The following is a 24,371-nucleotide window of genomic DNA, read 5'->3' as shown; positions in this document are numbered from 1 at the left end:
CTCCCCGAGGAGGTTCCTGGGCAGAGGCTGAGCCCCCAGGATCCCTTGGGGAGCTGGCTCCATCCTCCTGACCTTCTGGAGCTTCTGGCCGAGGCAGAAGGGAAGAGCAGGACAGGACGGAAGCAAGCTCTGGAAAGTGGGAAGAGGAGGGCGTGTGTGGAGACCCAAGGCGGGATCCAAGCTTTGGAACGTTGGAGGTTTCCGGCCACAGAGGCAGGGCCTCCGGGGAGCCAAGAGAGGCGGGGAGAGACACACACAGAGGAGCAGAGACCAACGGACCGAGACAAGAGTTGGGAGGAGAGGGACCAGAGAGAAGCTGGGAGAGGCGCGAACCAGGGGGCTGGTGATCAGCACACACTCCGGGTCCCCAGAAACATCCTTCTCCTCCAAAACACACCCTTCTGCAGCCTTGGGTGCTCCGAGACCAGCCTGATGCAGGCCGCCTGGCTCCTTGGCGCGCTGGTGGTACCCCAGCTCCTGGGCTTCAGTCATGGGGCTCGGGGAGCTGAGAGGGAGTGGGAGGGGGGCTGGGGTGGCGCCCAGGAGGAGGAGCGGGAGAGGGAAGCCCTGATGCTGAAGGTGAGTTGGAGACTGCTGGGACTCTAGTGGCGGGACCCGGGTGGGCGACTGTGGGCTTGGGAGGGGTGTATTCCAGGGTTAGAAGAATGGGCAACGGGAGGGATGGGATAGGCTCGGAGGATGAAGGTGATGGGTTCAGAGAAGAGGGCAGACAGCCAGCTGACAGCTGGAAAGGGGCGTCTGGGGAGTCTGAATGTAGCTGCCAGCCTGGCCCTGATCACCCTCCTTGCCTTAGCATTTACAGGAAGCGCTGGGGCTGCCTGCTAGGAGGGGAGATCAAAATCCCGAGGGAAACTCTGAAGGCAGGGGGGCCTGGGCGACCGAGGAGAACGGGCAGGGGGAGGAAGGCGAGGAGGAACCCACACCGACCCCCGGCGTCAGCCCCAGCCCCTCTCCCACCCCGGAGGACGCCATCACTTATATCCGTAAGTAATCCTTAGCTCCGCCCTGCGCCCCCCAACCCCGGCCTCCGTGGTCATTTTCACAAAAAAGAACCGTCCTTTCCCTGCCCCAGGATTTTTCAGTTGCCCACCGCCCAGCTCGGAGCCCTCACACCCAGGAGCTCCGGGTCCCCGGCTTTGCCTTTCAAGAGACCGGGGTGGCCACCGGCCCCTACCTTCCAGAAATCTTGAGGGCCCCCACCCCTCACCCCAACTCCGCCCCAGAAGCCGTAGGTCCCGGGTCCCCCCCGCGTCCTCCAGTACCCTGGCTCCGCCCCCAGGGTCCCCGTCCAGCGTGCGCCCTGTCCACCCGCAGTGGGTCGCCTGGCCGGCCTGGACGCAGGCCTGCACCAGGTGCACGTCCGTCTGCACGCGCTGGACACCCGCGTGGCCGAGCTTACTCGGGGGCTGCGGCAGCTGAGGGAAGTGGCGGGCGACACCCGCGACGCCGTGCAAGCCCTGCAGGAGGCGCAGAGCCGCGCCGAGCGCGAGCATGGCCGCTTAGAGGGTGAGTCGCATCCCGCCGGGCGGGGAAGGAGGGACGATCCAGGTCAGGCCGCGGACCGGTGGGGAGAGGGGAGCCCCGAAGGGTGTCTGAGACTTGAGGACCCTAGGTGTTAGGGGCGAGGGGAGGGCGGTCCTCGAGGATTTGGGGTGTGCTGGCTGATGGGGAGGGTGAACGTGGTCCCGACCGTGCTAGTGAGCCGACCCTGCTCCGGCCGTACCACGCCCCCTACGGTCCCGCCCCCACGTCCTGGCCACGCCCCCTGGCGGCTCTGTCACTGGCTCCGGGTGACTCTGGTCCCGCCCTCGACCCGCCCCCGAGGCACTAACCCCGCCTCCGCTCGGCCCCGCCCCGTCCCGCCCGCAGGCTGCCTGAAGGGGGCGCGTCTTGGACACAAGTGCTTCCTGCTCTCGCGCGACTTCGAGGCTCAGGCGGCGGCGCAGGCGCGGTGCGTGGCGCGGGGCGGGAGCCTGGCTCAGCCAGCTGACAGTCGGCAGATGGAGACGCTCACCCGCTACCTGCGCGCGGCGCTCGCCCCGTACAACTGGCCGGTGTGGCTGGGCGTGCACGACCGGCGCGCCGAGGGCCTGTACCTCTTCGAGAACGGCCAGCGCGTATCCTTCTTCGCCTGGCACCGCGCCCCCAGCCCTGAGCCCGGCGCCCGGCCCAGCGCCGCGCCGCACCCGCTCAGCCCCAACCAGCCCAACGGCGGCGTGCTCGAGAACTGCGTGGCTCAGGCCTCGGACGATGGCTCCTGGTGGGACCACGACTGCGATCGGCGCCTCTACTACGTCTGCGAGTTCCCCTATTAGCGGGGCCGGCTCCCCCCCTCTCCACTCCGCCCCACCACCCGCCTTGTGCCTGGGCTATGCTCCCAGCAAAGACACCGTTCCTTCCTTCCTTCCTCGCCCGCGGATGGAAATGTGTTTTCCCTGGCTGGCCGATCCCTGGGGGACTCCTGCGGGGCCGGGACCCCTTCCTTGCCTGTCTTTCCCGGAGGCGGTGGGCACGAGGCTAGGTCCCGCGCCAATAAAACGTTGTGGAATCTCACTTGAGTAGGCAGTGGAGGCGCTTTTGGCCTTTTATCTTTTTGAGGGGCAAGGCCTGTCCCCCTCTTACAGGTATTATTCGAGCCCCAGATCAGAGTGATAGAGAACACATGTGCATACGTACACATGGTCATCTTCTCCTGCGCACAGATGTCTGGAGTCCACGAATGCACACGCGGCTGACACCTCTGCCTGCATTGTGCCCCCTACTCAAGGTCTTTGGGACCCAGAGCCTTTCAATCATTGTCCCAGGCCTTGGCCTTGGCCCTGTTCAAAGAGATCTGGGAAGTCCTGCAGGAAAGACTCCCGTTTAACTTTTTTTTTCTTTTTTTTAAGTGGGTCTCAAACCTGACTCATCAGATGGTACCCATAATGTCATGTAAAGTCAGGCACTGCCCTACCCCCTTCCCCTTCCAACTCCGGGGCCTGTGTTTAGACACAAGCATAAGGACCTACCCAGCCTGGAAGCTCAGGCTCCCTCCCAACCGATCCCTCCACTCCTTGACTTTGAGGCCATGAGCTAATCCCTCCCCGATATGAGCCTCAGTTTCCTCATCTGAACACAGGCACTATTACCCCTACCTTGTATGGCTCGTAGGATGTTCATATGAGCCCAGGAAAGTGAGCATTTGGGAAAGGGTGGCGCATAAGGCACAATTACATTTTCTTCCCCCCGCCATTTTTCATACCTTAATCCCCTGGGGCAGTGAGGACACCCAGGCCCAGCCTGGGCCTCAGCACTCTGGACAGCACTCTTTGGAGCAAGAACTCTTTTGGAAACACCCACCCAGTGTCTCCCCACATACAGGCATCATGGTATTCTGACCCTTATACCATCATGGAGCCCAGGAATCAGAGTGTGACCCTGTCTGTCCTTATGTCTGTGTCCCTTCCCTTTTGTCAGCCATGGCACCTCCCTCCTAAAGTGTCACCGTTGGCTCCTCCAGTGGGAGGAACGAGCCACTGTGTCATCTCCAGAAGTTGGGGGAGGGAGCACAAGCCACCCACTCCCTTTAAGAGTCATTTCCCAGCCCCACCGTCCCTATAGGAGTCACAGAAGCGGGGGTGGCTTCCGGTCAGGAAGACTTCCATCAGGAGACTGAAGACTTTGACCCAAATTCATCCCCCTCTAAGCTTGTTTCCCAGGGTCACAGTAGGGCAGCAGGATGTCTTCTAGAACACATAAGGGCATCTCAAAGGGCAGATGAGGCAGACGACGATGAGTATCTGCTGTTACCTGGGAGAGCTCCACTCTCACGGACCTGACATTCTGGGAAGTCAGTGGATGGGACAGTTCAGTGGTTACCTGCCTAGATTCTGGAGCCAGATGGCCCAGGTTCTAATCCTTCCTTGGCCACTTACCTACTGGGTAACTTGAGTGAGACATAACTTTGCTGTTCCTCAGTGTCCCCATCTGTACAATGAGGGTAATAAGATCTATACCCTAGAATAGTGCCAGACACAGAGGGGTCTTTGCAGCATGGGTTCTGATCCTCAGTTGGCTATTCCAGACACAGAGGGGTCTTTGCAGCATGGGTTCTGATCCTCAGTTGGCTATTCCAGACACAGAGGGGTCTTTGCAGCATGGGCTCTGATCCTCAGTTGGCTATTTCAATCTCACCTTCACCTCTGCTTGCTCTCTCCAGACACTGTCTCTGCATATGCAAAGGTCCTTCCAAGAATTGGCTAATGAGTCACCGCCCCCCCCCCCAGCATCCCTTCCCAGAAGCGTTAAGTACTGCCTTAGGTGTTCCAGAACGGCTGACTCCTCTCTTGACAGAGCCCTAATCAGCCATACTGGGGACCCCTGTGGGGCAGAGCTGGTATAACTAACTCCCTATTCCCAGCATCCCAGGCATGAGGGTTCTTTGAATGAAGGAAGATGCCTGTGTGATGCTATGGTGGGAACCCTGAGATGACTTTCTTACTGTTTCTCTTCCTCCTTGGTGTCCTGCAGGCCTCAGTCAGGCGCCTCTCCTGGGCTCCCAGTGGATCAGGGGCTTTCCTCATCGCACCTTCCATCATTCTAGGTGCCCTTGTTTGGTCAGTGTCTGTCATATCAGTCCAGAGACAAAGAGTTGTGTACACAGAGATGGCTGAGTTTGGGAATGGATGGCATTTCAAGGACTATTTATTCATCAGATCAGCTAACCTGTATGTTGCATTCTGGGCTGATTCTGGACTCAGCTCTGCATAGGGGAACCCTGCTACCTCCTCCAAGAAGCCCTCCCAGGCCTCTCAAGAGCCCAGAGTCTGCCAATGCCGTCTCCCTGGCTCACCGTGGAACACTTGCGGTTTGAGAGCTTGAAGCCATGGACCAGAGACGGCCCAGCAGGTGGTTGGGATTGATGAGTTAAGGGGTTCCAGAGAAGTGGTGGAGGAAGGGCGCAAACCTGAGATGCCCCATCGTGAAGCAAAAGAACCAGGCCTGCACGGGCCTGGCAGGACTACAAATCCCAGCAGGCTGAGCGGCAGGCCTGCCCAGAACCACATTCCTAGAAGCCATCAGGAGCTTCTTGCGGAGCCTCTGGCAAGCTCCTTCCCCTCCTCCAATGTGAAGACTGCCTACGTTCCCTGCAAGCTGGAGGACTACACCCAGTCTCCAATCAGAGCTCAGATCCCGACTCCCCAGCCACTGGACCTCGCCCCGAGGTAGTTTGGGAAATGTAGTCTGGTCCCGAGTCAACCGGTAGGAAAACCAGAATTGGCGGAGTGTAACAGACTGCTAGTGACTGGAGAAGGAAATGGCAACCCACTCCAGTATTCTTGCCTGAAGAATCCTAGGGACGGCAGAGCCTGGTGGGCTGCCGTCTATGGGGTCGCACAGAGTCGGACACGACTGAAGCGACTTAGCAGCAGCAGCGGCAGCAGCATTCCATTAGCCTTAGAATGTAGTGGGCTCTAAGATCTTTCCCGCGAGTTTTTTTTCAAAATACGGATGAATTTCCACCGGTGTATCATTACCATTCTTTAAAAAGTGAAATCAATTCGTAGAAAATATCAAAATGCAGAGAAAATGGAAAGAAATAGTTCTCAAAATTTGAGTTCTTGAGTTTGTACTGAATTACAATATAAGACACAACATAAAAATTCTTCCTTTGCCTGCTAAAGATATGATAAACACTAGTCCAAACGACTTTAGCCTGTTTTAAAAGAATCAAAGCTTTTTATTTGGAAATAGTTTCAGACTTACAAATAATCTGCACAAACACAGATAGTATTTTGTCTTTGTGTACACCGTTTATCCAGATGTATTTATTAACAGTTCATCCCATTGCTTTAGCTTTATCATCATCAATCTATTTTCAACCTGAAAACATAAAATAGCCAATTATTTTGCCAGCAAAATGAGTTTATGTGGGAATAGCAGAAAAATTGCAATTTGAAACAAGAAAGCTGGGGTGAACAAGTCTGAAGAGGTGACGAACCGGTCAGCTTTTACTAGGGTTCAAGAGAAAACGGGGGAGGATTTTTTTTAATTTATTTATTTTTTAATTGAAGGATAATTGCTTTACAGAATTTTGTTGTTTTCTGTCAAACCTCAGCATGAATCAGCCTTAGGTATGTATATGTATATCTCCTCCCTTTTGAACCCCCCTCCCACCTCCCTCCCTATCACACCCCTCTAGGTTGATATAGAGCCCCTGTTTGAGCTCCCTGGGTCATACAGCAAATTCCCATTGGCTATCTATTTTACACATGGCAATGTAAGTTTCCAAAGTTTACCCTTTCCATACATCTCACCCTCTCCTCCCCTCTCCCCAGGTTCATAAATCTGTTCTCTACGTCTCTTTGGAAGGATTGTTTTGAATAAAAGTTCACTGGAGAAGAACAGGAGTTTGGGGTGGTAGTGGTTTCTTGTTGACTGCAAACAGGGGTCAGTGCATTGTTCCTAGGGCAAGGAGGGACCCTCTTCCCTCTTCTTAAAATCAGGAGATGAAATTCTCATGTGAAAACGTGTCCTCTCTCCTGTCCCAGGAGGAAAAATCTAATATTCTTAATCATCATAAAAAAGAAGTTGAGGGGCTTACCTGGTGGCCTAGTGGCTAAGACTGTGCTCCCAATGCAGGGGGTCTGGGTTCAATCCCTGGTCAGGGTACTAGATCCTGCATGCTGCAATGAAGACTGCGCATCCCATGTGCCGTGACTGAGACTGGCACAGCCACGTAAATAAATAAAAAATAAGCTGAGACTGAGAGAATTTTATACAAAGAATTTTATGTAAATAGACCTTGTTAAAATAATTTTTATCTTTCTTTTTCCCTCTGGTTATGCAGGCTACGGGGCAGGCTATAGTCCATGGGATCACAATGAGTCCGACACAACTGACTTACTAAAACACACACACATACACACGCAGGCTACCATGTGTAATATGTGCATGAAAGCTTGCTCATCAGGGTTTACTGAATTCATTTTAAATGAGGTTTTTTCTGTTTTCACTCTATCCATCTATCCATTCCATCCATCCACTCATCACTCATCCTTCCATCCTAACCTGATCACCAGGGACAAACCAAAGTCAGGTTTACCAATTCGCTGTGATGAAAGAAGGGATTCCCTGGTAGCTCAGCTGGTAAAGAATCCACCTGCAATGCTAGAGACCCCGGTTCGATTCCTGGGTTGTGAAGATCCCCCGGAGAAGGGATAGGCTACACACTCCAGTATTCCTGGGCTTCCCTGGTGGCTCAGATGGTAAAGGATCCATGCAATGAAGACCACATCCCAGAGAAGGGGCTGTGATCGAGCTATAGAATTTGGGGGAGGAGAGAAATTTGGCTTAAAACTCAACATTCAGAAAACTAATATCATGGCATCTGTTCCATCACTTCATGGCAAACAGATGGGGAAACAATGGAAACAGTGAGAGGCTTTGTTTTTTGGGGCTCCAAAATCACTGCAGATGGTGACTGTAGCCATGAAATTAAAAGACAACTGCTCCTTGGAAGAAAAGCTATGACCAATCTAGATAGCATATTAAAAAGCAGAGACATCACTTTGTCAACAAAGGTCCATCTAGTCAAAGCTATGTTTTTTCCAGTAGTTGTGTATGGATGTGAGAGTTGGACTATAAAGAAAGCTGAGCACCGAAGAATTGATGGTTTTGAACTGTGATGTTGGATAAGACTCCCTTGGGCTGCAAGGAGATCCAACCAGTCCATCCTAAAGGAAATCAGTCCTGAATATTCATTGGAAGGACTGATACTGAAGCTGAAACTCCAAAATTTTGGCCACTTGATTCAAAGAACTGACTCATTGGAAAAGATGCTGATGTTGGGAAGATTGAAGGCAGGAGGAGAAGGGGATGACAGAGGATGAGATGGTTGGATGGCATCACCGACTCAATGGACATGAGTTTGAGCAAGCTCTGGGAGTTGGTGGAGGACAGGGAAGTCTGGCGTGCTGCAGTCCATGGGGTCGCAAAGAGTCAGACATGACTGAGCAGCTGAACTGAACTGAGGAATTTGAGTGAAATTTAAGTGAAGCTGTGTTTTAATAGCTCGGGAGCAAAGCAGAAGTTTGTATAAATGAGTCAACATCAGGTCTGGACTGCAAAGTGGTCTCAGGGTCCTGTTTCCTTGGAAACTACAAAATTAAGACAAATGTGGCATGTGGTGTCTGGAAACTCTATCTAAAGCTCTGTGTCAGGGCTGGAAATGGAGGCTTCTTGTCTGTGTCAAACTGACTTACATCTTCCAGGCAAGAGTAGGATGTTTAACTTTTTTTTTTTTTCTTTTTGCCATGCAGCACAGTTTGCAGAATCCTAGCTCCTCAACCAGGGATCCAACGTAGGCCACTTGGTGAAAGCGCCAGGTCCTAACCACTGGACCGCCCGGAAACTCCCTGTTTAATTCTTACGGAGATACTTTCAAATAGCAAAGGTTCCAAAAGCTTAGGATTTTTAAGAACTACGTTTCTCAATGAGTAAAATAGTCCTTTGTTGTTGCTGTTGTTTGAGTTGCTCAGTCGTGTCCAACTCTTCCCAACCCCATGGACTGTAGCCCGCCAGTCTCCTCTGTTCATGGGATTCTCCAGGCAAGAATACTGGAGTGGGTTGCCATTTCCTCCTCCAGGGGATCTTCCCCAACCAGGGATCGAACTCACATCTCCTGCTTGGCAGGTGGATTCTTTACCACTGAGCCACCAGGGAAGCCCTAGTAACCCACAGAGGGAGTTGTTACAACACTACAGCTACGTGGTGGGAGAGATCTCTGGGAGAGATGTTACCCGTTAACTTTGCAGCTGGCTTCATCTGTGTCCACAGATGGCAGAGTTTTAGTCCCAGCTGGTTTAATTTCCCCAAATACATAGGTTTTCTGAAGCACATAAGGGTTAGTTACACACATCACGGCCTTTATCCTTAAATACCTCCCTGTGTATTTCTTCAGAATTAGAGATATTGCCTTGCTTGACCCGCCCGTAATCAACCTCAGTAAATGTAACATTTACATGATACTTGTATAATCTACTGGTGGTTTACCGGTTTAGTCAGTTGGCCCAGATGCTGTCCTTCATAGCATTTTCCCCATGCAGTTCAGGATCCGGCCTGGCATTACCTGTATTTCCTTTAGCTGTTGCGTCTCCTTGAGTCTGGGACATTTCCATATTTATGATATTGACAATTTGGAAGAACAACTCTCCCCCTTTTAAAAAAAAATAGAAGTTCTTCACTTGAATTTGCCTGATGTTTTCTTATGATGATTACATTCAGGTTATATGTTCTCTAGCAGACTGTGTGAGGTCAGGTGTATCCTTCCTTTTAAGGGTCAGTTGAGAGAAGTGTGTGAAGCATGGGATGGCGTCTTTTAAGTTACTTTTCTGTTGTCAGTGGTTCTCCGTGAACATGACTCCTTTCTGGCTTCCTTGGGTTTTTCCTGGGCTACACCCTGTTCATCATTTGAACAACCTCTCTCCTGCCCCAGCCCCCAGCCCCCATCTCCTAAAGTGCCAGCCTCATCATTTCTAGGAGCAAAGTGCTTCTTTTCAAAGTATGGGTGGTTTGTGTGAGCTGGGCCAGGCAGCAGTGTGAACGTGGGTTTTGGAAATCTCCTTGGGAAGGCAAGTCAACCTTCCCCTCTGGATCTCTCCACGGATTCCAAGTACAACCAGGCTTTGGTTTCTGATCCTGAGCAGTGACAACTCCTGGCCACCTTGTGGGCAGGAAGCCACAGCTGGGGTGGAGTCGGGGGACGGAGATGACAGGAAATGGAACACCAGCTCTGCCTTAAAAATAATCTCTTTGGCTATTTTGTAATATCTGATACATGTAAAACAACAGATATGTAAATATGAGGCATAAAAAGATCACCTATTAACCCATCACTCTATTCAAGAGTGGAGCTTCCCTGGTGGCTCAGTGGTAAAGAATCTGCCTGCCAATGTAGGAGATGTAGGTTCAATTCCTGGGTCTGGAAGATCCCTGGGAGAAGGAAATGGTGGAAACAAGCTCCAATATTTTTGTCTGGGAAATCCCATGGACAGAGGAGCTTGGCAGGCTATAGTCCATGTGGTCACAGGAGAATCGGACGTGACTTAATCACTAAACAACAACTGTTTAAGAGTACAACATGATAAATATAATTAACACAGCTGTGTATTTTATATGAAAGTTGTTAAAAAAGTAAATCCTCAGAGTTCTCATAACAAGGGAATTTTTTTCTGTTTCTTTAATTTTCTATCCATACAAGATGATGGGTGTTCACTGCACTTATCGTAGTGGTCATTTCATGATGTATATAACTCAAATCATTACCCTGTACACCTTAAACTTATGCAGTACTGTATGTCAATTATATCTCAGTAAAACCTGAAGACAAAAATTTAAATACACTTGGAAAAATTTTTATGGTGGTATTTTCTTCTTACTAATTAGTAGTCTTTATATATTCTGCATACTAATCCTTTGCCAGTTTTGCATTCATTGCAGGACCTCCCTAGTGGCTCAGATGGTGAAGAATCTGCCTACAATGCAGGAGGTCCCTGTTTGATATCTGGGTTGGGAAGATCCCCTGGAGAAGGGAACGACTACCCGGTCCAGAATTCCGTGGACAGAGGAGCCTGGCGGGCTATAGTCCATGGGGTTGCAAAGAGTGGGACACGACGGAACAACAGTTTCATTTTCCCATGGATGCATATATTTAGAAAAAAAAACGAATGGGAAATTTTATTATATGTAAATTAAGCCTCAATGGAATTGATTTTTTTGACAGACCAACAAAGTTTCATGTGTTTTGTTGGCTGGGCTTATCCCCATTCAACATTTCTCTTTGCTGAAAGGCAATTGCTTTTTTAAACTATTGGATCTTCCCAAGGCTAACGTCTTGACAGAGCAACTTTCACTTTGCATTGCAGATCTGTGACTTGTACTTCTTGTTTCTTGATGGTGTTGTCTGTTGATTAGAAGTTCTTAAACTTAGTGCAGTCAAATTTCCAAGTGCTTTTGCTTGGTACTTTTGGGGGTTCATTTAAAAAATCCTTCCCTGTCCCCAGGTGACACGGTGTAAATACAAAAATGTCAAAAACAGCATAAATAAGGAAAACATATTTCTATAGGTGGATGAAAAGCATTTGATAAGAACTTTATTCAAGAAAAAAAAGAAAAAAACTTTATTCAATAGATATATTTTTCTGCAATGGGTTAAACATCTAATTCAAATAGTGGGAAAATAAATAAGCCATGAATCAAAACCACAGAAACAAGCAAAAAAGAAATGATTTTTAAAATATGGGCAAAAATTAGCCTATTATACAGAGTAAAGTAAGTAATGAAGAAAAACACCAATACAATATGTTAATGCATATATATGGAATTTAGAAAGATGGTAACAATGACCCTATATGTGAGACAGCAAAAGAGACACAGATATAAAGAACAGACTTTTGGACTCTGTGGGAGAAGGCGAAGGTGGGATGATTTGAGAGAATAGCATTGAAACATGTATATTACCATATGTGAAATAGATCGCTAGTCTAGGTTCGATGCATGAGACAGGGCACTCAGGGCTGGTGCACTGGGACGACCCTGAGGGATGGGATGGAGGGGGACGTGGGAGGGAGGGTCAGGATGGGGAACACATGTACACCTATGGCTGATTCATGTCAATGTATGGCAAAAACCACTACAAATTGTAAAGTAATTAGTCTCCAATTAAAATAAATTAATTAATTTTTAAAAAACCATTTGAAAATGCAACAAAAAAATATGGGCAAATATCAATGAAATGAATGGGGGAAGAAAAGAAGATGAACAAAACCAAAAACTAGTTTAATTTTGGAAAAAGGTACTAAGATAAATTGACTTTTGGCAAAGCCAAATAGGAATAAAAAAATAGGCTAAGACTTCTCTGGCGGTCCAGTGGTTAAGAATCCACCTGCTGATGCAGGGAGCCCGGGTCCTGCAACTAGTGAAACCCACGTCCCCAGAGCCTGCACTCCGCACAAGGAGAAGCCTCCACAACGAGGAGCCTGCAGACCGCAGCAGGAGCAGCCACCACGCGCCACAGCCAGGCGCAGCCTGCAGCAGCAACAAAGACCCAGCTCGGCCGAAAATAAAGTCATAAACAGACTTAAAAATAGGAGGCAGGCTGCAGATAGAACACAGACTGTCAGAGTGAATAGTCTGTGAATAGTCTGTGAATAGTCTGTGAATAGTGAATAGTCCACGGGCCAGGGCCGAGATACAAAAAGGTGCGAAATAGTGATTATGACTGTCAGTAAAGGAAAAATATAACATGCTAAAAATTACACAAAATAAAGAACTTGAATAAACCAATAAGTAATGAAGTATATGAATTTATATTCAAATAGAAAAAAAGAAAGTAGAGGTGTAAAGACTAAAAGGGAATAGAGAAAGCTGTCATTATTTGAACATGATATAATTATATACCCAATAAGACCAATGGAATGAACAAACTGTGAGAACAAATAATAAGAGATATCGCAAAATCTCCAGTTACAAGGTTAACCTACAAAAACCAATTCCTTTGCTTTACACCAACAATAAACAAACATACAGTGTAAAGATACCATTCACCGTCTAAATGAAATCTAGAAGCCACATAGGAACTAATAAATAAGAAGACGTAAGATTCTCTGGAGACCACTTAAACTCCAATAAAGGGCCCCAACGTGAATTGAATAAAAGCAAAGACATGCTATGCTCTTGGTTGAGGAGATTAAATATTATACTGATGTCAATACCTCACAAATAATTTATAGGTTCAATACAATTGCAAGCAAATTTCTTCTCGGATTATTTTAACAGCTAAAGATCCTGATGCTGGGAAAGATTGAAAGCAAAAGGAGAAGGGGGCGGTAGAGGATGAGATGGTTAAGTAGCATCATTGGCTCAGTGGACATGAACCTGAGCAAGCTGCAGGAGGTAGTGAAGGATAGGGAAGCCTGGGGTGCCACAGTCCATGGGGTGGCAAAGAGTGGGACGTGACTTAGCGACTGAACAACAAAATTGAGATTCACATATCATACAATTCACACAATTAAAGTGTACAATTCGATGGTTCTTAGTATACTGAGATATGTACAACCATCACCACAGTGAACCAGAAGATTTTTCACCATCCCAAAAAGAAGCCGTATACCATTCAGCAGTCACCTCCCTATCTCCCTGTCTTCTTCCAGCCCTAAGAAACCACTAACCTATTTTCTATCTCTGTAGATTTGCATTTGGGGATATTTCCATATATATGAGTGGAATCATATAAATATGCGGTCGTTTGTGACTGGCTTCTTTTACTTAGCGAAATGTTTTAGGTTCATCCAGGTAGAGGTGTGTATGGGTACCTCATTCCTTTTTATGCTGAATGACATTTGATTGTATGGACATATCACATTTTGTTTATTCATTTGATGGACCTTTAGATTGCTTCCCTTTCTTGGGCTGTTATGAATAACACTGCTATAACAAGTCTATAAGATCTGTGAACATTTGTGTTCATGTGTCTTGGATCTATGCCTGTTGTTCTGAGTTGCGAAGTCGTGTTCAACTGTTGTGGGACCCCCCTGGACCATAGCCCACCAGGCTCCTCTGTCTATGGGTTTTCCCAGGCAAGAATACTGGAGTGGGTTGCCATTCCCTTCTCCAGGAGATCTTCCCAACCCAGGGATTGAAACTCTCTCTCCTGGATTGGCAGGCGGATTCTTCACCACCGGGGCCACTCAGGTTCTCAGGATTTGTACCTAGGAGGGGAATTTCTGGATCATATGGTCCCTCTATATTTAACTGTCTGAGGAACTGCCAAACTGCTTTCTACAGTGGCTACACCACTTTATAGTTTACATTCCAACCATCAGTGTATGAGTGTTTCAGTTTTTCCATAACCTTGCTGACACTTGTTACTAACTGACCTTTTCTTCTAGCCATCCTAATGGTATGAAGTGGTTTCCCCATTGTGGTTTTGATTTGCATTTATCTAATGACTAGTGATGTTACCTGATGGCTCAGTGGTAAAGAATCCCCCTGCAACACAGGAGACACGGGTTCAATCCCTGGAGAAGATCCCCTGGGGGAGAAATTGGCAACCCACTCCAGTATTCTTGCCTGGGAAATCCCATGGGCAGAGGAAACTGGCGGGCTACAGTCCATGGAGTCACAAAAGAGTGGGACACGACTTAGCAACTAAACACCAACGCCAATGATGTTAATATTTTCATGTACTTTTGGACCTAAGTGTATCTACTTTTGGAGATGTCTTTCAGGTCCTTTTCCCATTAAAAAAAAGTGGGCTGTTACAGATAAACAATGAAGTCCTACTGTATAACATAGGGAACTACATTCAATCTTCTGGGATAAATCATAATGGAAAAGAATATGTTAAAAAGGAATGCATATATGTGTATAACTGAGTCACTTTGCTGTTCAGCAGAAATTAGCACAACATTGTAAATCAGCTATACTAGAGTAAAAAAAATTTTTTTTTAATTAGGCCCTTTGTCTTTTTGTTATTGAATTGTAAGAATTTTTTATGTATTCTTATTCTTCTTTTTTACTTGTTGCCTGGGGCTTACCATATACATTTAAATTGATCAGTGGCAGGTTCAGATTTACACTAGGTTAATTTCAATGAGATATAGAATTGTCACTCCTATATAGCTCTATTTCCTCATTTTCTCTTTCTGTGAAATTACCCTTCTACATATTAATGCTACAAACCCAACAGTACATTGTTATTAATATTTTACAGTCTGTGATCATTTCCTCAGTCCAATATCGCTTTTTCCCCACTTGCCTCCTTTGGTTTTTATAGGCAGATAGAGTCGGACACGACTGAGCGACTTCACTTTCACTTTTCACATTTATGCACTGAAGAAGGAAATGGCAACTCACTCCAGTGTTCTTGCCTGGAGAATCCCAGGGGTCGCACGGAGTCAGACACGACTGAAGCGACTTAGCAGCAGCAGCATGGGTTTCCCATGTGGCTCTGCTGGTAAAGAATTCGCCTGCAATGCAGGAGACCTGGGTTTGATCCCTGGGTTGGGAAGATCCCCTGGAGAAGGGAAAGGCTACCCACTCCAGTATTCTGTTCTGGAGAATTCCATGGATTAGTCCATGGGGTCACAAAGAGTCAGACACGACTGAGCAACTTTCACTTCATTTTACTTCATACTACATTTCTATATGTGATAAGCCAACAATATATTAGATATGTATCACTTTATATAGTTGTTTTTAAGTGAGTTGAGAGAATACAGGAGAAAAACTATGCATTTGTACTATCTTCTATAATTACATAATTGGTGGTGATGGTGGTTGAATCGCTGAGTTGTGTCCAACTCTTTTCCATTCTCTTCTCCTCCTGGCCTGTGTAATGGTGTCTATAGCACCAATGACTGTTATGACGTCTACTAAAGATCTTCTATATTTGGGTTCAGTATTTTAAACTTTTACTCATTTATCTTTGGCTGTGCTGGGCCTTTGCTGCTGCTTGAGCTTTCTCCAGTTGCAGCAAGCAGGGGCTGCTTCCACTGCACAGGCACGGGCCCTAGGGCGCACGGGTTTAGTTGTCCCATGCTATGTGGAATCCTCCCAGACCAGGGATCGAACCCGTGTCCCTCTGCATTGGTAGGCAGATTCTTAACCACTGGCCACCAAGGGAGTCCTTGGTTCAATATCTAAAAACATAATGTGTTTAGAAGATAAGACTTGCCTATTCATCAGGTCAATTCATTTCGCTTTCTTGGGTTTTAAAATACTTAAAGTATAAAAAGGGTGCAAGGGGTTTTGGGGGTGATGGAACCATTCTGCGTCTTGGCTGGGCTGGTGGTTACACAGCATATGCATTTGTCAAAACCCTAGAACTGAATTTAAAAGCGTGGATTGTGCTGTATGCAAATAATGCTTTTGTGATAAAAATACTTACAGTAGATTTTTTCCTTTTCCCCTCCTCGTATTAGGGATACAGATTTGACAACCTTAAATTTAAAAGCTCTGTGTATAAAAAACAGCTCATGTTAAAATTCAAAGAGAAGAAACAGACTTGAAAAAAAATTGTACAGAAATAACATGTGACAGAAATAACGTTAATAATCTTATAAAGTGACAGAAAAAGGGAACACAACAGTTAGATTCCAGGATGCAAGTGGGCAAAATACGTAAAGAGACAGTTCCCCAAAGAGAGAATATAGGGAGTAAACCAGCCTTACAGGAAGACAGTGTATCATACAAGAAATCAAAAAATTCCGGGGACTTCCCTGGTGGTCCAGTGGTTAAGAATCCACCTGCCAATGCAGGGGACACGGGTTCGATCCCTGGTCCAGGAGGATCCCACGTGCCATGAAGCAACTGATCACGTGTACTCAACTGCTTAACCCTTAAGCCCTAGAGCCTGTGCTCCGCACCAAGAGAAGCAAGCCACTGCAAAGAGAAGCCCGCTCACCGCAACTAGAGAAAGCCAGCTTGCCGAAACGAAGACCCAGCACAACCAAAAACAAACAAATAATTAATTTAAAGCAAATAAATAACTTAAAAAATTCCAATAATACCCAGGAAAAAAGGGTTTTTTTAAAATAATTTTATTTACTTATTTTTTCCTGTGCTGGGTCTTAGTTGCTGCGAGGGCTTCTCTCTAGTTGCAGTTAGAGGGATCCTCATTGACCAGGGATCAAGCCCACTTCTCCTACATTGGCAGGTGGATTCTTAACCACTGAGCCAACAGGGAAGCAAGCCCTCAGGGAAAATTTTTTAAACTAGAAGACCCAGAGCTGGTAGGAGAGGCCTGCTCTGTTGTACATCCATCCTTGTGGAAAACAAAGGTTAGGTCTTTTCATCTTTGTGGGCAATCTGGCTTCCCTAATAGCTCAGTTGGTAAAGAATCTGCCTGCAAGGCAGGAGACCCTGGTTCAATTCCTGGGTTGGGAAGATACCCTGGAGAAGGGATAGGCTACCCACTCCAGTATTGTTGGTCTTCCGTTGTGGCTCAGCTGATAAAGAATCCGCCTGCAATGTGGGAGACCTGGATTCTATCCCTGGGTTGGGAAGATCCCCTGGAGAAGGGAAAGGCCACCCACTAAAGAGTCGGACACGAATGAGCCTCTTTCACTTTCTGGGAAACCAAAGAAATAACCCTAAATATGGAGAAAAAGCTTTATCCCCAAAGAGATTGTTTGCAGCACTATCTGTAAGAGCAAAACACGTGGTGAGGAAAAAAAAAAATGTTTGTTCGGGTGTTCCCTGGGGTGTTCCCTGAAAGCCGGTGGTTAGGACTGCTGAGGGCTCGATCCCTGGTTGAGGAACTAAGATCCCACGAGCCAGCCAAGAAAAACAAACCACGGTGTGGCTGTGATGGTGGTGTAGGGGTGGGGACAGGGAGAAAAACTTGAATTTGTGCTGGATGGAACTGCGTGAGAATGTCACCATCACTGCATGGGACACTCTGATTTTTTTTTTTTTAAGGTTGAAGCATCTATAGCAGTGGGGGAAATACTTCTGGAAATCAATTATGTAGAACAAAGCTACCCACTTGAATATATTATACAGGATTTCACCACTGCAGGAAGCAGTCCCTGAATCCAGGCAGAGAGCAACCTGGTGAGAACAATTAGCATCTTACCAGCTGCCCGCAGTGCTCCCCTTTGGGAAAAGGAACTGACTTTGATAAAGCAGAACATCAGAAAGGTATCGTATTTGATCTATTCTAAGAATTACACTGCCTCACATCTTGACCCGTCTGAAACCGGGAGGCATCTTCCAACGACCGGCACCACAGGATCGCTCCTGGCAAGGCACGAACTCCTGCAGAAGGGCTGTCTGAAGCCTGGAAGAAAGTCCCGCAGGGCAACTCTGAGCCCCCGGGACCCAGCTGGGTGTGCGTGGGGGGATCAGTCATGAACAAGTCGTGTTTGGAAATGCCCTGGAAATAGAAATCAGTAATGGGCCAGCGTACGTAATTGCAAAGCTGCCTCAAGAGCCCGGTAGCAACGGGTTTTTTAAGTTTTCCCAGGTCATTTTTAAAGAAACACTGCCTCACCAAATCTAGACAGAGGATGGTGTTGTTTATAATATATGGACATTACTGATTCTGGTGATCCATAAGAGTTGTTGTTCAGCCGCTCAGTTGTGTCCAACTCTTTGCGACCCCATGGACTGCAGCACACCAGGCTTTCCTGTCCTTCACTATCTCCCAGAGTTTACTCTAACTCATGTCCATTAAGTTGATGATGCCATCCAGCCATCTCATCCTCTGTCATTCCCTTCTCCTCTTGCCCTCAATCCTTTTCAGCATCAGGGTCTTTTTCAATAAGTCAGCTCTTTGCATCGGAAGAATTGAGTCCCCTCAAAAAAAGTTATAATATTTAGGAGACAGTTGGAAATGTGAACACTGACAGAACTTATTTTGTATATATTGAGGAAGTTTTTCGTTACTTTTTAAGTGTGATGGTGCTATTACATATTTTTAAAGGTGCTCTTCCTTTGAGAGACGTAAGTTGGAATTTTTGTAATAAAATGGTGTATCTGGAATTTGCTTCCAAATAATCCGGTTGGAGAAGAATGGACAGGAATACAGATGAAACGAGATCGCTGAGGCTGAGTGATCAGCACATTCGAGGGTCATTACACTATTTTGACTACTTTTAATGTGTCTGAAAATTTTCAAACAACAAAAGAAGCACTCAATCAGGAAGAAATTCTACAAACACTTAATTTCTCTTATAGTTTCCTTTTTGTGCAAGCGTGAAATTCATCTAGAAGAGATCTTTCAATAAATATAAAGTAACATTCTGAGTTTGGGCTTCCCTGGTGGTGTAGGTGTAGGTGGAGTAGGAAATGGCAACCCCCTCCAGTGTTCTTGCCTGGAGAATCCCAGGGACAGGGGAGCCTCGTGGGCTGCTGTCTCTGGGGTCGCACAGAGTCGGACACAACTGAAGCGACTTAGCAGCAGAAGCAGGTGGTGGTAAGAAGCATTGTGCTTGTTATTTTACAGGCTATGTCTTTTCATTCTTCATGGAGCCCAGCTGACTGTAATAGTAACTGAAACATTTGCTCAGTCATGTCCAGTTCTTTGCAACCCCATGGACTGTAGCCCACAAGGCTCTTCTCTCCATAGGATTCTCCAGGCAAGAATACTGGAGTGGGTTGCCATTTCCTATTCCAGGGGGTCTTCCTGACCCAGGGATCGAACCCACATGTCTTACACCTCCTGCATTGGCAGGCAGGTTCTTTACTGCTAGCACCACCTGGACTGCTCAAAAAGGATTGAACCTGGATTTAGTACCTCGCTCTAACCAACTGAGCTAACTGGCCAGTTGGTAAAATGGTATAGCCTTAAAAAAATGGTATATATTAGAACTGCTGAAATGCAGCTGATGAAATGCTCTGCAGAAGACACACTCATGTTTATCCTGACAGCTGACAAGTTTTGAGCACTTTCTGTGTGCCAGACACTGTTCTAGCGCTCTGCAGGCAATAATTAATTTCACGGTCACGACAGCCCCAGGAAGCACAAAGAGAGGGGAAAGCAGATATAGGACTGAGGGAGGGCCCTGCCTGCCAGAGGGAGTGACGAGCTTGTTAGGAGCACAGTCACACATGTACTTTCTAGGCACTGTCTTTGCAATTACCCAGGTCCTCCATGACCTGTGTCTGTGGTCACCATAAGTTCAAGGGCGCCAGCATCGTCTGGAGGGCGGGGGCGGGTGGAGATATTAAATATTGAGCTTGGATATTCAGAGCCAAATTCGGAGCTTAATCTGCTTGGACTGCTGTACCACAATACCATAGTTGGGGGCTTATAAACAATAGAAATTTATTTCTCACAATTTCAGAGTCTGGGGAGTCTAAGATCAAGATGCCAGCAGATTCAGTGGCTGGTGAGCGCTTCCTCCTGGTTCACACTCTGCCATCTCCTTGCTGTGTCTTCCTTTGGTGAAGGGGACCGGGGGTGGGGTGGGGGTGGGGGTTGCTCCCTGTGGCCTCTATTATAAGGGCACTGATCCCATTCATGAACATGCTACCTTCATGACCTTATCATCTCCTAATACCATCACATTGGGGGTTAGGATTTCAAGATAAGAATATTGCATACTAAGTCACTTGAGTTGTGTCTGACTCTGTGCGATACTGCGGTCCATAGCCCTCCATGCTCCTCTGTTCCTGGGATTCTCCAGGCAAGAATACTGAAGTGGGCTGCCATGTCCTCCTCCAGGGGATCTTCCCAACCCAGGGATCCAACCCACATCTCTTATCTCTCCTACATTGGCAGGCAGGTTCTTTACCACTAGCACCACTTGGGAAGCCCTTAAGGATATTGGGAGGACACAAATGTTCAGCCCACTGAAAGCCTCAAACTGAAAACAACTCAAACATCCACTAACAAGAGAATGCCTAAACACACTGTGCTATGTCCATACAGTGGCATGCGGCTGCTGCTGCTAAGTCGCTTCAGTCGTGTCCGACTCTGTGCGACCCCAGAGACGGCAGCCCACCAGGCTCCCCCATCCCTGGGATTCTCCAGGCAAGAACACTGGAGTGGGTTGCCATTTCCTTCTCCAATGCATCAAAGTGAAAGGTGAAAGTGAAGTTGCTCAGTTGTGTCTGACTCTTCGTGACCCCATGGACTGCAGCCTACCAGGCTCCTCCGTCCGTGGGATTTTCCAGGCGAGAGTACTGGAGTGGGGTGCCATCGCCTTCTCCACGTAGTGGCATACTACTCAGCAATGAAAAAGGAAGCATTTCCTGATACACAGCATGGATAAATCTCAAAACATTGTACTGAGTGAAAGAAACCAGCCATAAAGATAAAAGCATTGCCAGATAAAATACAAAATGTCCAGCTAAAGTTGAATTTCAGATAAACAACTTGTTAAAAAGCATGTCCCATGAAATCTTTAAATAAATTATTTTTACTTACCTGAAATTAAAATGTAACTAGGCATCCTGTATTTTCACCTGTTAAATCTGGAAACACTAAAAGGATTATATATTTATATGGAACTTGGAAAAAGTTTTCTGATATAATCTATAATATTAGAAAACAGATTAGTGGCCATTTGGGGCCTGGGGGAACTTTGGGGAACAAAAATGTTCTAGCTCTTAATTATAGTGCTGGTTACTTCTCTGGTGGCTCAGATGGTAAGAATCTGCCTGTTATGTGGGAAACATGGGTTCAGTCCCTGGGTCAGGAAGATTCCCTGGAGAAGGGCATGGCAACCCACACCAGTATTCTTGCCTGGAGAATCCCATGGACAGAGGAGCCTGGCGGGCTACAGTTCATCAGGTTGCAAAGAGTGGGACACAATGGAATGACTAACAGTTTCTCTTTCACGTGGATGCATGTATTTAGGGGGAAAAAACGAATGTATGCTAAGAATGGGAAATTTTATTATATGTAAAGTAAACCTCAATGGAGTTTATTTTTTTGACAGACTGACAAGGTTTCGTGTGTTTTGTTGTTGGCTGGGCTTATCCCCATTCAACATTTCTCTCTGCTGAAAGGCAATTGATTTTTTAAACTATTGGACCTTCCCAAGGCTGACTTCTTGACTTCCTTGACTTTCTTCTGGGTCGATGAAAACATTTCACGCTTCCTATTCTATTTGTTGGGAATCCCTTTTGTATGTTTCTTTCCCATATTTGTGTTTTCAGCTTTATAGGTCTGCTATTTTCTTTCACTTTCAACTAAGGCAATTTTGGTGCTTGGTTTTGGAAATTCCAGCTGTCCCAAATTGCTGATAAAAGAAACCTCAGCAAGATAAAAAAGAGAAAAGTCTCTGCTGTCCCCAGGGCCTTTGCACGTGCCGTTTCCACTCTCTGGGACACTGCTCCCTTCCTCTATGGCTGTTGAAAACTTATCAGCCTTCAGATCTCACCCTGAGTGTCACTTCCTCATCAAACCTCCAGCCCTGATACCATCTCCTTTGTTGCAACCCTCAACGAGTGTTTCTTCAGAACTCTTAACCCCATCTGTAAATAATACATTTGTTGTCAGTGTATTATTTCATGTCTCTCTCTCTCAGTACTCAGAATTTCCTGGAGGCAGAATTTGTGTGTCTACCCTGTTCTCCCCAACATCTAACCCAGCGCCTGGTTCATGGCAGGTGCCTAACACATAGTCAATGAAGTTTGAATGAAAGTGGCTGTTTCCCATGTGTATCAGTTTTGCCGCCAAACAAACCACCCCAAAACTTAGAGGCTTAAAACAACAACCATGTCTCCTGCTCATGATTCTGTGGGAAGTTCTGATGTGTTGGGCTTTGCTACAAATCCCTACTGACCCTAGGAATCTGGGGGAACTCCTCTTAGAGCTTTGGATTCTATGGACCACCAACCCCATGCATCAGAAAAATTAGTAGGGAGGACATGTATTTTTTATGTTGGCTTATACAAAGCCAACTGTGGACAGTGACTGCAGCCATGAAATAAAAAGCCATTTTCTCCTTGGAAGGAAAGTTAAGACAAACCTAGACAGTGTATGAAAAAGCAAAGACGTCACTGCCAACAAAAGTCTGTATGGTCAAAGCTATGGCTTTTCCAGTAGTCATGGACAGATGTGAGATTTGGGCCTTAAAAAAGGCTGAGCACCAAAGAACTGATGCTTTCAAACTGTGGTGTTGGAGAAGACTCTTGAGGGTCCCTTGGACAATAAAGAGATCAGACCAGTCAACCCTAAAGGAAATCAACCCTGAATATTCATTAGAAGGACTGATGCTGAAGCTGAAGCTCCAATACTTTGGCCACTCATTGGAAAAGACTCTCATGTTGGGAAAGATGGAGGCAAAAGGAGAAGGGGGTGGCAGAGGATGAGAGAATTAGACAGCATCACTGATTCAATGGACATGAATTTGAGCAAACTCCAGGAGACAGTGAAGGACAGGGAAGCCTGGCGTGCTGCAGTCCATGGGGTCGCAAAGAGTCAGACACGACTGAGCGACTGAACAACAAGGAGAAACCTTGCCCACCATTGCATCCACTATTATTTCCTAAGAGAAGGTCAACTGGAGCTCTCCAAAGTAGGGATAAGCAGGCTGAGTTTTCTTCCTGAGGTGGGGTAGGGCGCTGGGGTGTTAGAAAGGACATACAAGGGGGGGCTGGAGTGGTACAAAATGATCCGTCTGGAGCCCCTCTCCTCTTAGCCCCATCAAGCTCCCAGCCTCCAAAGTCTATCAGGACCCGCATCTACTGATGCTTCGTGGGCTCTGATGTTGATCTCTGGGGCCACCACGATTCTTGCTCAAGACTGTTTCCTGGATCTTATCTGCTCCAAACTCACTGACCATCTTCTGGCCACATGCCCCCTGACTCCAACACGGGCTCAAGGCTGGAGACTTCCCAGGACGGACGGAGGAGACAGAGTTTCCTCAGCCTGACACCCGTGCCCTCGGACACGGGAAACGGTGACGCTCACGAGGAACTGGTATTTGGAGGGAAGAGCCTCAGGGAGCTCAGAGGGTGGAGGTGTGACAGCGAGGACAGGGGAAGTGCAGCAAGGAGGTTTGAGGAGGTGGTGGTGGCAAAAGAGATGAAAAGCTCTGAAACACCTCCTCCAGGTGAAGAGCTTTCTCATGCCTTTCATGTCGGCTCCACCAAGAAAGAGACATCTGTTTTCATCACTGCTGCTCCCCTGGTGCTTAGAGCGTGTGACACACACTGTGGGCTCAATGAGTATTCTTAGACTTTTTAATGAATGACTCCATCCTTTGGGGGACAAGGAGAAACTGTCCTCCTTAGACAATCGGTTTTCAATTATTTATTGAGTGCTTACTATGTGCTAGGGGCTTGTGAATGAGTCACATACTAGCCTCGCCTTTATGGAGCTCAGAATCTTGTGGGGCAGACAGACATGAATCAGAGAGTCCCACAAACTCAGGTCTAATTGCTGCCAGTCATTCGGCTCAGCAGGTAAAGAATCTGTCTGCAATGCAGGAGATGCAGGAGACACGGGTTCGATCCCTGGGTCAGGAAGATCCCCTGGAGGAGGGCATAGCAACCCACTCCAGCATTCTTGCCTGGAGAATCCCCATGGACAGAGGAAACCGGCGGGCTGCAATCCATGGAGTTGCAGAGTCGGACACCACTGGGCGCTAGAGAGCAGGGCTTTCTCTGGTTGCGGGAAGCGGGTGCTACTCTCCAGCTGCAGTGCGTGGGCTTCTCTTGTTACAGAGCATGGGCCGTAGGGTGTGAGGGCTTCCGTAGTTGCAGCTTGCGGGCTCTAGAGCACAGGCTCAATACTTGCGGCGAATGGGCTTAGTTGCCCTGAGGGTGGGTGGGATCTTCCAGGACTAGGGATCAAACTTGTGTCTCTTGCATTGGCAGGCAGATTCTTCACCACTGAGCCACCAGGGAAGCCC

General features: G+C 47.2%; 1 protein-coding gene across 1 annotated transcript; it reads left to right on the top strand.

Moving 5' to 3' along the window:
* Positions 1-2,579, top strand: CLEC11A (C-type lectin domain containing 11A). Its single transcript, XM_070387269.1, has 4 exons — positions 1-579; positions 815-1,004; positions 1,336-1,527; positions 1,891-2,579. The coding sequence occupies exons 1-4, from the start codon at positions 433-435 to the stop codon at positions 2,334-2,336; spliced, it is 975 nt and encodes a 324-aa protein (XP_070243370.1). The 5' UTR covers positions 1-432; the 3' UTR covers positions 2,337-2,579.
* Positions 2,580-24,371: the final 21,792 nt, after the last annotated feature.

The sequence above is a fragment of the Bos mutus genome, chromosome 18, assembly GCF_027580195.1.
Source record: "Bos mutus isolate GX-2022 chromosome 18, NWIPB_WYAK_1.1, whole genome shotgun sequence".
Classification (NCBI taxonomy): Eukaryota; Metazoa; Chordata; class Mammalia; order Artiodactyla; family Bovidae; genus Bos; species Bos mutus.
Note: the sequence above shows the minus strand (reverse complement) of the source record. Positions and strands in the feature narration are given on the sequence as shown.

Excerpts from the sequence above, each read along its gene's own strand:
- CLEC11A (XM_070387269.1), top strand. The coding sequence starts at position 433 with ATGCAGGCCGCCTGGCTCCTTGGCGCGCTGGTGGTACCCCAGCTCCTG. Across the intron at positions 580-814 it reads GGGAAGCCCTGATGCTGAAG|CATTTACAGGAAGCGCTGGG; the intron begins GTGAGTTGGAGA and ends TCCTTGCCTTAG. Across the intron at positions 1,528-1,890 it reads CGAGCATGGCCGCTTAGAGG|GCTGCCTGAAGGGGGCGCGT; the intron begins GTGAGTCGCATC and ends TCCCGCCCGCAG.